Source organism: Pelobates fuscus, chromosome 5, assembly GCF_036172605.1.
Source record: "Pelobates fuscus isolate aPelFus1 chromosome 5, aPelFus1.pri, whole genome shotgun sequence".
In the NCBI taxonomy this organism is placed as follows: Eukaryota; Metazoa; Chordata; class Amphibia; order Anura; family Pelobatidae; genus Pelobates; species Pelobates fuscus.
This window is the reverse complement of record NC_086321.1, coordinates 119,571,011-119,585,714: the sequence shown is the minus strand read 5'-3', so window position 1 is coordinate 119,585,714 and position 14,704 is coordinate 119,571,011. Positions and strand designations below refer to the sequence as shown.

General features: G+C 42.1%; 1 protein-coding gene across 2 annotated transcripts; it reads left to right on the top strand.

Annotated features, from left to right (window-relative positions):
* Positions 1-2,044: 2,044 nt before the first annotated feature.
* On the top strand, positions 2,045-14,180 carry LOC134610881 (phosphatidylethanolamine-binding protein 1-like). 2 transcript variants are annotated; one of them, XM_063454183.1, is made up of 5 exons: positions 2,045-2,143; positions 2,207-2,404; positions 6,846-6,952; positions 9,248-9,348; positions 13,000-14,180. In XM_063454183.1, exons 2-5 carry the CDS (start codon positions 2,270-2,272, stop codon positions 13,215-13,217), a joined length of 561 nt encoding a protein of 186 aa, XP_063310253.1. In that variant the 5' UTR covers positions 2,045-2,143; positions 2,207-2,269; the 3' UTR covers positions 13,218-14,180. The 2 variants fall into 2 exon arrangements, with proteins under 2 accessions (XP_063310253.1, XP_063310252.1); XM_063454182.1 differs by having other exon boundaries at positions 2,045-2,404.
* Positions 14,181-14,704: the final 524 nt, after the last annotated feature.

Genomic DNA, 14,704 nt, shown 5'->3' with positions numbered 1-14,704 from the left:
TCCAGGACTCGGATCCAGGGTGGGAAGAGACAGCAATACCCCAGCCAAGCTGCAGTGGCTAAGGGGCTGAAAGTGCTAATGGTGTCCTGGTGAAGTGCTTATGGTGGCTCACTGATAACTAGAAAGATATCAAATGAGGCTGCTGTTTACAATATAGCTCTCATATATGGTATATTTTAATATGGTAATACCACATAAGGACAGAAAATTAGAGATTTATCTAACAAATAGCTGAGAGATCAAGAAATTGGCTTTTTCTTAATTCTCTAAATACTTCTTAACTTTGTGACTGCCACCTTTATTCATTCCTTATAGGTAATAGTGGGCAATACATTTCAAAAATTTTGAAAGTTTTTCGGACAAATTTAGTTTTGTCCGAATTAAGAAATCGAAACAAAATGTTCCCCCATGCACATCTCTAAATCTAGTATTGTTGTACCCTATTGTCTACGTGTGCCCATGTGCTGTAATATAATTATGTGTGCATTTTGGTGTTCCTCTATGTGTGCAATATCAGTAAGTGTGTATGTCAGTGTTTCTGTGTTTACAATATCAGTGTGTGTGTATATCAGTGTCTTTGTTTGAGCAAAGTAAAAGGAAAATTAGGTCATGAGACCCCTTAAATAATGTAAAGTGCAATACCATTGATGTTCCGCAGCCTTAAGTGTTAACTATGCACTGTAGGAACTTTAGTTTACAACATTTTAAAGGAAAATCTGAAATTCCTGTGTTGCCCAACAAGCCATCTGAGATGTCTGAGTATCATGGGATTTGCATAACACATACATTATTATAAACCACTAGTTACTGTTGAAATTTAGTAGAGTTGTATTAGCACAGCAGCAGCATGTAGAAGTCTGACTGTGGCACACATATGAAGATCTCATAGTCAAAATGGAGAGAGAGAGGGGGAGAGAGAGAGAGAGGCAGAATATTTCCTCTCCAGCACTACAGAGACAGTAGAGAACAGACCACAAAATGCTACCAGCAGCAGCAAGTCTTCACTCACACTCAAAGTAGACACTAGCGATTATTACTAACAGGTATCACTCCCTGGCCCCCACTATCGTTCTATACCCACAGTTATCTCTCTCTAGCCCATGGTCACAGGGTAGTACTTACAGGTATCAATGTTTCAGATGATATAATTTGTGTTGCTTTTTTATTGTAGCTTCAGCGTGAGGGCATGAGTTTGGATAAGAGACAAAAAAAAAAGGTGAAAATGGGAGTGCAGTAACATGAAGGGGAACTAGGGATTGAGTCTGAATAAGGAGGGGTGGAAAGAGTGCCAAAATGAAGATGGTTATAGCATATGGTCATTGCTCATAGTGCCCATAGAAAATATTCATAAGGCAAACATTGGCTGAAAAGTTCAAGATTCTAATTTTTCTGGTACAGGCTCACTACATAAGCTGGGCATTCAGTGCCGTGTGCGCTGTGGGGTCTCTCTTGGCAGAGTAGGGTCTTTCCTACATGGCCATATTAACTGTTAGGGGCAGTGTGGGGAGAGAGCTAGCTAGAGAGCTATCACTTACTGTGCTCCCCCTACATAGCGCATAGGGAGAGGAAAGCGAGAGATAGAGACCCTGAATCAATGCACATACAATCACCTCCCTTAGTAACTTTATATCGCATGCCTCAACGTGCATATACATAATACATGCATAATGAAGTGTGTATATTTCTGTGTGTTAACATGACTGACTTTGTGCACAGTGTGTAAATATGTGTGAATGCCAATGTATATTGTGTCTAACCCAAAGCTGTCTAAAGCATTCTATTACCAGAATGGACTTGTTATGTGTCATGAACTCTTTGAACAAAATGACTAACTGAACTACCCATTTCCAAGAGCCACAGAAAACAGAACTATGAAAAGATGGATTAAGGAAAACATTTGGTCCTGATCCTGAGCCAAAATAGGACAGTGTATAGTTTCACTGCCCAATGACATTGCAAAGGGGCTTCATGGGCTTCCGGGATTGGCTGCATCCAGGGAATAGGCGGCCCACGCTGTGTGTTTGTGTTTCCATCAGTACATAAGAGCAGACTCGGAGACTGGCTCCGCGCACGGTGATTTCACTTACCGAGGGTTCCACGCAGAGTGTCTCCGCTTACCGGGACTCCGCGCGCGGTGATTTCACTTACCGAGGGTTCCACGCACGGTGATTCCACTTACCGAGGGTTCCACGCACGGTGATTCCACGCACTGAGGGTTCCACGCACGGTGATTCCACGCACTTAAACTGCACACACGGCGACTCTAGATATGGCATCATGTATCGACGACTGGGACGGTCCTTTGGCTCTCTCTGATGTAGATGTGAAACCAACCTATCCGCTGAAACTGTGCTACGGAAAGACATGTTTGGATAAACTGGGACAAGTACTGACTCCCAGTGAGGTACAGAGACCCGTTCAGATAAGAAACTTTGTGCCAGTTATTTACTAAGAATACATAATGTCTGCTTTCTGATACTTTCATTATGCACTTGCCACATTTCAGATGTACTTGGAATGCCTTATATGCATTCCCTGGTTACTGTAGTAAATGGCTTTGTTAGTGTTTATTTCGTTAAAACATATTTCTCTAATCAATCGTTAGTATCAGTATGTCTCCCAGTGGATGGATAGGGATGGTTAATCTTGTTGGTATGGATAATATGTTGTTCATACTGTAAAATGAGAACAATTATGTGGCTAACCCTGTAAGGCGTTTAATCATTAAACACCAAAATGTAAACCAAATTGTATAATATAGGTGCAGAATTTCAAAATTGGTAAAAAAAAAAAAAAAACTAAACAAAAAAACCCCAATATCTGCTGTAGTCACATATTGGCTGTATTAGCCTGATTTTTGCCATTCTGGTTTTAAATAATATAATGAAAGAGTCTGGTCTAGGTAATAAGCCCATGGGTAAATTTTCCATTTTGGTTTTAGATTTACTATAATGCTGTCTTTATTGAATAAACCCCCTTACTAAGGGGTTACTAAGACTTTCATTGACAGTTCAGTAACTGGGGAAAGAAATGTTTGTGAATTTGCTAAGCAATGATTGACAGAATAGTGACTATCAACTCCCCATTACCATAATTGCAATATGTGTTGTATAAATAATATTTCCAGGGCACAGAATGACTTACACCATATATTTTACTGGAAAAATTTGGACAGAGCGGGATACACCTAGCAATTTCCAGCTGAGCTTTATGGGAAACGTAGTACGCACACATATGGAGTGCCAAGCACAGCCATCACTGTATTAGGATATAAAATACTTTGTGCTAGGAATTCACACAATCCTCAATCGAATTTCCTGCATTGCAAACCCTTTAATTGCTGTTTACTAAGCAGCAATTATAGAATTTAAACACACAATATCACGTGTGTGCCCTCAAGGTTGATAAATATTAAGGATATAGACAGATATTATTTCTTTAAACTACTGAACCCTGGAGCAATACATTTATATTCTGTAACAACACAAAGGTAAAACTTTAGATGTACATAAATAAAACCGTGTTATTCGTATTTATTCATGTAATCATGATTTTTTTTTTTTTTTTTTTAATTCTTTATTTTTGTAGTGCATAAGCTTAGTACAATCGCTTGTGAGGTACCCCAACGGCAATCCTCCAGCGCATTATAAAACATATAAACAGAGGTACAGGGTTGATCTTGCACATTTTTATAAGGTTGGGTTATGCGGTTTACAGTGTCGCTTGTCGTTGCTTAAGCATTTTCATAACATAAATTAAACTAAAATAACGTGGCTTACACTTTCTGCTCATAGAATAAAATTAAGACGCTGTGTCCAATGTAATGGTACTTTTACCAGCATACTGGTGTATTTGATTCAGTTTTGGGAGTCGCTTAATTGAATCATGTTTTTATATTCAAACTTAAACATACCGTTAAGTACAGGCTAGGCAAGTTATGAGGTGCATATAACAGTAATGGTAGGGTTAGACAACTGGTGTACACATGTAAAACAGGCTTATTAACAAGGAGCATGCTGCATACAAGAGATATGTTTGTTAGTAACGGGCTGTGACTAACACACAGCAGGGTGAACATATGCTGCTTATGGCTTCATCCTGAGCTTTGAGAGAGTGGTTACAAGTTAAGATTAGTCCAGTATACATATGTGAGAGTTCAAATGGGGCACAGAGGGCTGTGTGACCGAGGGTACTGTGCCTGGTTTTGAGTCCTATTCCCCCTGGAGGTCAACCGATGCCTTGTTGGGGCTGTGGTAGTCGGTGCGGCTGGTGTATTCCGGGGGCGTTCAGCAGGCTCGTGTCGAGAGGCTTCTGGGCAGCAAAGGATGGGCTTTGTCGCTGGGTTAGGTGCCCCCATGCTTGTGTGTGTGCTGGTATTTTCGATTCACTGACCTGGGGACGTGTCGGTTCCGGATCTGATCTCCTCCGGGGGTAGGCGGTGGAACCTGGCAGTGTCTGACTCCGGTTGTGGTTTGCCTGCGTCTGGCGTAGGTGAGGCGGTGAGGTGGTACCCCTTGGAGTGCTCTGCTCAGGTAGAGTTGTTGCAGGGGGTCGTGCCTCTCGTGGTGTCCTGAGCTTGTGGGGTGTGCGGTGTATGGTTCGCCACCTAGATGGGGTTTCTGCCGCAGGTGCCTGTGAGGACTTTGTCAGATGTCTTCGGGGTAAGCGTTTACCCGATCTTGGGAGGGAGATCATGTGGCGTGGGTCGTCTTTCGTCGGCGTATCACGCATTGGGTAGGCGAAGGTGTCTGGGGCCTTAAGGCTTCCCCTTGCTCCCCTGCTCCGCAGGGTCTGACAGGGCCCAATCCGGCCTGGTCTCGGCGCCATAGAGGCGTTGCTCACATGAGAGGAGGCAAATAGTTGTGGTGCCGGTTCTCGTCCAGCTCCGAGTTTCAGCTTCTCCTGCAGCCTTATCCAAAAGTCTTCAAACAGTTGGTCGATGCGGGCTGGCAGGTCGTCGCTCAGTAGCCGTGTGCCAGCTTGGCGTCCTTGTGCCTGTCCCCTGCAGGCAGCCGCCATTTTGAGTGAGTGCTGTGGCTGTTTGAGTGCATCGTTGTCCGCCATTTTGGAGGCCCCAACTCCCACCTTGTTTGGCAGGGTCGCAGGCTTGGTCGTGGGGTATGGAGTCGGTGCTTCTCCTCCAGGCGGGGACCGTGATCTCCCCCACCGGTCCATAGGGGGGGGGTGGTGTGCGTCATTGTCGCTTGCGGCTGTTTGCACGCGGCGGGGAAGCGGCCGTCTTCCCTCGCCACCTCCCAAGGTAGGCCCCATGCTGCCGTTTTGGCGTCCGGTCTTCCCGGTCGTCGGGTTTGGTCTCACCGGGTTCCAGTGGGTGACCCCCATATTGTGGGCTCCTTTGTAGGAGGATTGTGCCATTACAGCCCGAGTAGTTGGCAGATTTGTGGCTCTTGTGGCAGGAGCTCCTACAGAGCACGTCCAGCCAGCTTGCCAGTCAGGCTCCGCCCCCCCTTGTAATCATGATTTGATTGACAGTTGTATCTGATTTCTCTAATCTGTCCATTATTAGTTTTATAACATTTTCTTTTAATACTTAAGCTTCTAGGTGAGATAAGCACATATACCCTGTCTTTGGCTTGGGTGTGTATTTGTTTTTAAAGTAATGTATACACAGGTGGGCGTTGAGCATATGAAATTGGTAAAATGCCACTTGGTACTGATAAGCTTGAGAATATTTAGCCTTTTGTTTTAGCGGTTTATAACCACAGGCCACAGGAATAGAGAATAAAGTTACATCTCATGGTAAAATAACAGAATCCCCCTTCCCTGCACCTAGTTTATTTGTTATTTATCAGCTCTTGAACAAGAAGCTGACATGGCTGAGCAAAACTTTTATGTGGGTTATTATTTGCATTACTACCCATTACTACCCGTGCATGTCCACGTATCTTTAGGTTTTGAATGTAAGCTTTTACACCAAGGCAGCTGGAAGCCAGATGCCCCATTGGTGCCAGAAGGCCGAGAGGTTCTAACCTAAATGAATTTCTGGGCTTTAATGACAATATTAATATATGTGCATTTTTTGCATTTCTAAAAGGACGACAGGTGAATGCTGGCTGCCAGAATACTTGTATGTGTGTAAAATATAATACAATAAATTATAATATTTGTAGAAAAGTAATGTATGATTTTACTTTCTTTTTTGCCTACTAAGATACAGAGTGTTAGCTAAGTAGGCCATTAGGCATATTACTGAGCTTCAATGCAGTTCAATGCAGTTAGGTGGGCAGTGTCTTGAACAATATATACATGGTATATTCTAGTAGCATAATAGTTGAATGAGCTCAATGGGAGATGTAGTTTACAACAGCTGTTACTATCAATGGTTTTCCTTTACTGCACTGAGGTGACAAGATTTCCTATTTATTCAGGAGAAAAATGCAATGTGTGTTAATCATTTTACTGTATATTTGCAATATATATTTTTCCAGAAAAAAACACACTTATTAAATGGTCGTCTTGGTAATATGGATATAGCAAATCACTAAGAGATATATTGTTCCCCCTATGCTGCTTTTCCAACATATAATGAGGGGAATATTCAGTTTTACTGGCTCAGCATTCTGGGAAATGAAGTACAAAACAATGGCATTGTTTACATTTAGCAATAGCAGTATTAAATGTCAAACCTTTGCCAGCAATTAACATGCATGTTTTAGATGCTGGAAAGGATTCTGTTTATTGTTTCATTTTTTCCTATACCTGTGCCAGACATTGATTGCAGCCATGTTTACTCAAATAAAATATGCACAGATCTTTTCAATTATATCCCAAAACTAGCCTTTGGCTGAAACCTGTTTTTTTTCTCTTTTTTTTTGTTTTTTTAGGTTCAGCAATGCCCATCTATTCAATGGGAAGGCATGGACCCTAAAAAGCTCTATACCATAGCGTTAACGGATCCTGACGTTCCCTGCAGAAATGATCGCCATCAAGGGTGAACATATGCTTTATATTATAATGAGAAAATCCTAAAACCTCATAAAAATGTGTTAAAATCTGGGTAGGTAGATTAAAAGCTGGGCTCCCATATATCCCTCCTAACTTTTGTATGTCAACTTGAGCTGCAACACTGTGGCTAGCAATGTTGGCATTTTGGCTCTCATTGCATGTTTGTTTCTGCTGGGCCGCAATTTATAATCTAGAAAAAAAACAAAAACTGAACGTGTGCATTATTGTGGAAGTATTCAAGCAGCCACACAGCACATTACCTAAAGTTTGCAATTTGATTTTCAATTCATAATTCACTATTTCGTGAATAAACCTAATTTTAGATCACTTCAATTTGCAATTCCCAAATATCCCTATTTAGGATGGACAGTCACTATTTTGGGCCCACATCTTTCTGTCCCTCCTTTCTATCCTAATTTTCCTCTTTTCTAACAGCTCTGTGTTGTTGGTGTGTCTGAGTGTATAACAGAGCTCCACAGTAACTATAAAACTCCCAGCAATGTGTCTTTAACCAGATGGCAAAGTTGGGAATTGGCTTTAACAATGTTAGGCATAATGACAGGTCCTGACATTGGTGCCGGTGAAGCCCCTGAATCCCCCAAATTCCAAATTATACTTACCTCGCCGGATCCAATTGGGGGGGGGGGGGGGAGGGGCACTGACTGACAACCAAGGCAGTTCCCTTGCAGCCAGTTCAGGGCAATCCGAGTCATGTGATCGCGCTCGCCTGACTAGAATTGGCCGGATTGCAAGATTGACTGCAGTGGGACTGCCTGGATTGTCAGGCAGATCCCCTAAACTTATAATAAATAAAACAAGCTAATTGTAGATAAATAATGCATATTACACACTTAGAAATATATATCCTCTTGCGCCACCCACAAAATGCATAAAATTCCTACAAGCCCAAAGGTTCCCAGTCTCTGCCTGTCCTTGCACAGGACAGATTATTAGGGCACTCACATTTTTATTTCCTGGTTGGTTGGCATTGGGGTCACTGGTCTCCAATCAGCCTATCATAGGCAGTGCACTGGGTGCACCAAAGCCTCTTCTACCCACTGTGAGCTCTTCTACCCACTGAAATGTTCCACTTCAGCTTTGCAACCTCTGTCCAAGGGCAATTATTAGATTCCACCATCTCATCTAGGAATCTTAGAATACTATAGTTAACAGGCCATCTCCACCTTTAATGATTCACGCTAATATTCTGGTATTTGAATGCTTCTTATTAACATATAGATGTATGGATCCTGAAGTTACTGACATCCTTTTGCAAGATGAAAATAAATACACTCAATGGATTCACTGAAAAATTAAGCCAAAATGTATTCCATTTTTAAGATCTTAGACCAGCATCCATCAAAGTCCAGATCTCTCTTTCTCTGCCAGGAACTGGATGCATTTTATTGCCAGATTCCTCTGAGCAATTTCTAAATTCAGACCTGCCAATACCACAGAAACTTAATTTCCTGGATGTAAGAATGGAGCTGCAAATGTACATTTCTAGAACTAGTTCTTCAGGAAAGCTGAGATCTTTTGATTTTTTTTTTATAAAGACATTTAAAAGGAAAACAGACTTTCAAGCCCTCTGAAGCACATTGGATTAGAGAAATATTTCCCTGGCCTATTCTTCATTGGTCAAGTTTTAACATCATTACTTAACAGCACGCACTACAATATTAGTAGCCACCAGCCAAGCCTCACAAGTGCAAGCATTTATTTTGGATTGGACATCCGATCTGAACTTCTCAGGACCATTGGGCAAAAAGTGCTTCAGGCTGTTGTTTCATCATTTGAACCCATCCTTCTTGTTATATTGGAATCTCCCATTGGTCTGTACTATTGTGGTTCATTAGAAGAAAAAAAATGTTGCTTACCGTAAACTTAATTTTTCTTAAGATTAGTAGCAGCACATATCTCCCTCCCTTTACTAAATATTTAGTATTTTGCATAATCAGGTGTCTTGTGATTTTCGGTGGACCTTTGCATTTGGTGGAGTTTTATACCTCTTGTGGGTGCCTTAGGGGTTGCAACTAGGCATATTAATTAATTTAATTTTACATTTGAGTGTTGCTCTTTGCTTACCTGTGGGTAGGCAGACGAGATATCCCAATTCCCTGGTGGTCTAGTAGGAGCTGCTTTGTGGTCCTTGTGGTGGAGCTTTTTTGTATCCCTGACAGATGTAACTTAATGGTGTTAACTGTATGTTCCTATGTGATGAGTAGAATTGCTGCCTGTGCTACACATACTGCCTTATACTAAATGTGGTCTCTTTCTTCAGGGAATGGCATCACTACCTGGCTGTTAATGTAAAAGGAAATGACCTCAGTACTGGCTGCACTCTCACTGCATATGTCGGCTCAGCACCTGGTGATGGAACAGGTATATAACTCAGAAATGTAACAGCTCTGTTTCCAAGACAGGTTCTGTACAATTCGTGAACTCAAGTATTGCTAAGGGTTTTAGTTCGTTTTATCTTTAAAATGTCAGCTTCATGGAACACTATCTTCCACTTCATCTCAATGACATGGACTAGGTCTGGATACCCTGTGCCCACAGAACGGCAATGTTAACCTTCGTCTTGTGGCTATCAATATGACAACCACTGCAGGCACGTCCGTAAAATAGCTGAGTAAAACTGTGCTATTTCAATCATATGGTCTCAGAGAGCCCATCTGATCGGAGCAGTGCAACGTTTTGCCATGCTTTCCCATGGAAAAGCATTGGGTTGGCTGAGATCATCCTTTTCAATTATCTCAGCCAAAGAGGCAGAGCTTAAAGGACCACTATAGGCACTCAGACGACTTCAGCTCAATGAAGTGGTCTGGGTGCCAGGTCCCTCTAGTGTTAACCCTGCAGCTGTAAACATAGCAGTTTCAGAGAAACTGCTGTGTTTCACTAAGGGTTAATCCTGCCTCTAGTGGCTGTCTCACTGACAGCTGCTAGAGGCACTTCCACGATTCTCACTGTGAAAATCTCAGTGAGAAGACGCTGGATATCCATATGAAAGCACTGAGTAATGCTTTCCTAGGGGCGGTTTGAATGCGTACGTGGCTCTTGCCGCGCATGCGCATTCGGAGCTGACATCGACAGACGGAGGAGAGTTCCCCAGCGCCGAGAGAGCCCCGACGCTGGAGAAAGGTAAGTGGCTGAAGGGGTTTTAACCCCTTCAGCCCAGCGGGAGGGGGTCCCTGTGGGTGGGGGGGACCTAATGACCCTATATTGCCAGGAAAACAAGTTTGTTTTCCTGGCTCTATAGTGGTCCTTTAAGCAAGGAGAACAGCAGCAAGAGAAAATAGGAGTTAACCTTTTTTTAAACCCAGGCAGCAGTTACCCAGTCATCTAAACGGCGACACGGGCACTACAGTGTTAGGAATACATAGCACCATAAACAGCCTAATAACCTACAGGGTCATTTACTAAAATTAAAAATGTTGGGATCGCTAAGTGAATTCAAAATTATATGCAAAAGTAGCTGAATTGGAAAATTCTTCAAATCAGCTATGCTTCCAATTTGACTATTTTGGTCTAACGTTTTTTTTTTTTTTTTTAATTCTTTATTTTCGTTGTGCATGAAAGAACATTTGGCATACAGGGCCACAACAGCAGCTGCATGCTTTTTCACAACATTTTAACATTGTAAGGCATGGCAGATTAAACAGCACATTTTGTTTTTTTTAAAGAGAACACATACAAAAATTACTTGCTTAATAACATTGGTAGATTAGTTTAAACATGAGTAGGTTGTCACGCTTATAGTTAGTGTGATCTGCTATTCTGTGAGGGTCCAGCGTTTATGCTTATGCTTTTCTTTTCTTTTTTTTTTTTTTCCTTTTTTCTTCCTTTCCTTTCCTTTCCCCTCTTCCCTTTCCCCTTTCTTTGTCCCTTCACTTTCCTTTTCCAAAAAATATCTGCTTAGATTCTCGCTACAATAAAAAGTTATGGACAAGCTACGCGTTATAAAAGATTCTTACACGTTAGACATTAGCATAAGTATTTGTTCGGTTCATGAGTATGAACCAGCATATTCACCACCAGGGTAAGCATTTTTTAAACCTAGGAGAACAATGAATGTTTAACTGATATAGATTAACTACCTTGGTATCGGGAGCAAGTGGCAGCATTTGTTATGAGTGCCTAGGTCTACGGCCTCATCAGTGTCGCTGTATAATAATTAAAAAAAATATATATAATATATACATTGTCGGGCACGCGGACTGTATAAGGAGAAGCACAATAGTGGAGGGAAAAATAGGGGTATAAATTAAAGGGCGCCAAAATTAATTGCCTCAGCTTGTGCCAGACAAATCCGAAGGTTGGCTATATATTACAATATTTAAGCTGCTGTTCCCACCCACCCTCCCCCTTTTTTATTTATTTTATGTCGTGACCTTATTATGGGATGTAAGTCGCCCTCCTGGTCATCACAGGCGGGTGGATTTGGTGGATTTGGTTGAAGAGATATTTATGGCTCCTGGCTTTGGAGGGGGGGGGAAGCCTTGGAAAGTAGTTATTTAATATGTTGGTTTTAAAAGTTATGGTTTATTATTATTCATATGGTTATGGTTTATTTGGAATTATGAAATCCGTAATAAAGGATCACGGCCATTCTCCAAGGTGTATCACTAAAGTTATTAAATAAACATTTTGATTGAAAATTTGCTTGTGTTTATTTATTTATGTTTCACTTCGATTGCAACATTCAAACCTCATGTATACCTATCATGTCTCCTCTCACTAATCCATATTGAATAATGTGTACTGTGTCAGTCAGAACAGGTTTGGTGCCACCTTGAGATGCACCCCGGTAGCACATGCATACATCTATTTCAAAGAATTAGAAAGGAAATCACGGTTTCACATTACATATACAGTAAATACATGGGGCATACAGACTATAACACAATTGGGGAAAAGAGATAGACACACACTGGTCTAACATTTTAAATTCACTTTGCATTTCTGACAATTCTTGTTTTTTGTTTATATCCTTTTTTAATGCTCTCTCTGTATAATGGTTAAAAACCTTGTGTCAATTCCAGTGTCTGACCTTTTGATTAAAAGAAAAAAAGAAGAAAGATTTCATAGACTAATGTAAAATCCAGAGTCTGTAGTCAAAAGAGTGAGAAACCACACCATTACCAAAACAGGCATATTATCTGAATATAGTAGGAACAAGGACGGATAATCATAAATATATGTCTTTATTAGAAACCACTTAAAAATCTCGGGGTGAGGATTCAATGCCACACTTGATAAAAAGGCAGGGCTTCCGCTTTCAAGGTTTGTCATGCCCTTAGCTGTAAACTAGTGATGGCTGAGGGGAAAAAAAACATTGTCTGTAGAGGATCCTGCGGTCTTGCGGTATCCTCCATAGATATCAGCGTTCTACTCGGACCCTGAAGAAGAAGATGGCGGCATCAAGGGAGAAGTTAAGGCTGCCTCGCTGCAAGCTGCAAAGTCACCATAGGGGGTCTTTGCAAAATATTCCGACTCCTGAAGGTGTCAAAGACACTTAAAGGGAGAGCGTAGCTATCACTCTAATAAAACATATAGAAAAGGCTATTGAGCTGCACCAGAAAACAGAAACAAGGAAAAGCTCAATACTTTTTTCCGTAGCCCGCTCATGGTAAAAGAACTGGGCTTTCTTTTAAGAGGTACAGTTGAAATTAATAAATGCCCCTTTAAAGAAACAAATAGGGTGGAGAGAGGAGGGCACTCCTGGCACCATAACAACTACAGTGCGCAGTAGTAGTTATGGCGCTTAGAGTCTTGCTTAATGTAGGAAGTTGCCTAAGACTTTTCATATATCATGTGTTTGTTCCAAACAGCGGAGACCCATTAAAATAGCATGGGGTTCTATTTTTGGGTCACGTCCATGGGTTAAGAACTACTGCATGTAGAGTTGCTTTTGTAAGAAATAAATACATATATGCCTTTGTGAAAAATGTGCGAAATATTAATTAAATGTAGTGAGGAATTCTCCTTAGACTTACCATATGTTCTCTGCCTTTCTCAACCTGTTTGGTATAGGTCTTCACAGATACACGTGGCTTGTGTATGAGCAGTCTTGTCCAATAAAATGTGATGAGCGAATCTTGGGAACAACCTCTGCTGAACATCGTGGGCAGTTTAAAATTGCTGCTTTCCGCAAGAAATACAAACTTGGGGATCCTGTTGCTGGTATCTGCTATCAGGCTGAGTGGGATCACACTGTGCCAAAACTCTATAAACAGTTAGGTGTGTGTTGAATATACATGTAGATAGGCTATTTCCAGTTCCTTCCTTTTTGGCTCCTATAGCACCAAAAATAAATCCAAAAATCCTCTGCCAAAAAAAAATAATAATTTAGCTTTATTACTTAATTTTTGTGCAATGCTAGGAAAAGATCCCCGAAATATATATACAATGAGATTTCTGTCATTCTAGGTTTATTCATTGTTTCAACATATCAAACCAGGAAGGCTGCACCTACCTAAACGTGCATACATTATAAAGGGCTGCTGGGGTCAATTAATACAACATACAGGATCTATTATATAATAGGAACTCTATAGGGTCAGGAACAGAAACGTATTCCTGACCCTATAGTGTTAAAACCACCATCTAGCCCCCCTGACCCTTCCTTGCCTCCCTAAACATAGTAAAATCTTACTGGTATTCAAGTCTGAAGCTGCTGGCTCTGCCCCTGTCTGCCTGTGAACTGCTTCTGTCTGCTGACATCATCAGAAGTGGTGGTCTGAGCAAATCACAATGCTTCCCCATAGGATTGGCTGAGACTGTCAAGGAGGCAGATCAGTGGCGGATCCAGAGCCTGATCTCTTGTAGATAATTTAAAGAAATAATACATGCACAATAACCACTACAGCTCGATGTAGTGGTCTTGGTGCCAGGGCCCCCTCCCAGAGTAAGTAGTCAAACCGTTTCAGAACAGTTTGACAACTTACCTGGGGTCTGCTGGGATATGGGGCTGTAGTAGGGCATAGGAGCAGTGTGTGTGTGAGGGGTGCAGTGTGTGTGAAAGGTTCAGTGTGTGTGTGGGGAGTGTAGTGTGTGAATGTGTAGGGTGTGTGGGGCAATGTGTGTTTGGGGGGCTGTGTATGTGTGTAGGGCAATGTGTGAATGGGGGTCTGTGTGTGTGGGGGGCAGTGTGTGTATGGGTGGGCATTGTGTGTGTGTATGGGGGGCTGTGTGTGTGTGGGGCAATGTGTGTATGGGGGCTGTGTGTGTGTGGGGCAGTGTGTGTATGGGTGGGCATTGTGTGTGTATGGGGGCTGTGTGTGTGGGGGGCAATGTGTGTATGGGGGGCTGTGTGTGGGGGGCAATGTGTGTATGGGGGTCTGTGTATGTGTGTGTGTGTGGGGCAATATGTGTATGGAGGGCAGTGTGTGAATGTGTATTGTGTGTGTATGGGGGACTGTGTGTATGGGGCTATGTATGTGTGTGTGGGGGGGCAGTGTGTGTATGGGGGGGGCTGTGTAGGTGTGTGTGTATGGGGGGGGCTGTGTATGTGTGTTTGTGGGCAGTGTGTGTATGGGGGGGCAAGGTGTGTGTGTCTGTGTGTGTGTATGGGGGGCAATGTGTGTAGGGGGCTGTGTGTGAATGTGTGGTGAGGAGGGTAGGGGGCTTTTTTATAAAAAATTTTTATAAAAATAAATATATTTCCTTCTTACCTCTACTGAGGGAGGAGGGGGGGGGGGGGGGCATTTCTTGATCCCTGGTGGTCTGTGGGAAATCC

Bases quoted from the DNA above. Each gene is read 5' to 3' on its own strand.
- LOC134610881 (XM_063454183.1), top strand. From the start codon at position 2,270: ATGGCATCATGTATCGACGACTGGGACGGTCCTTTGGCTCTCTCTGAT. The intron at 6,953-9,247 runs GTGAACATATGC...CTCTTTCTTCAG, and splicing joins AGAAATGATCGCCATCAAGG to GGAATGGCATCACTACCTGG. The intron at 9,349-12,999 runs GTATATAACTCA...TGTTTGGTATAG, and splicing joins AGCACCTGGTGATGGAACAG to GTCTTCACAGATACACGTGG.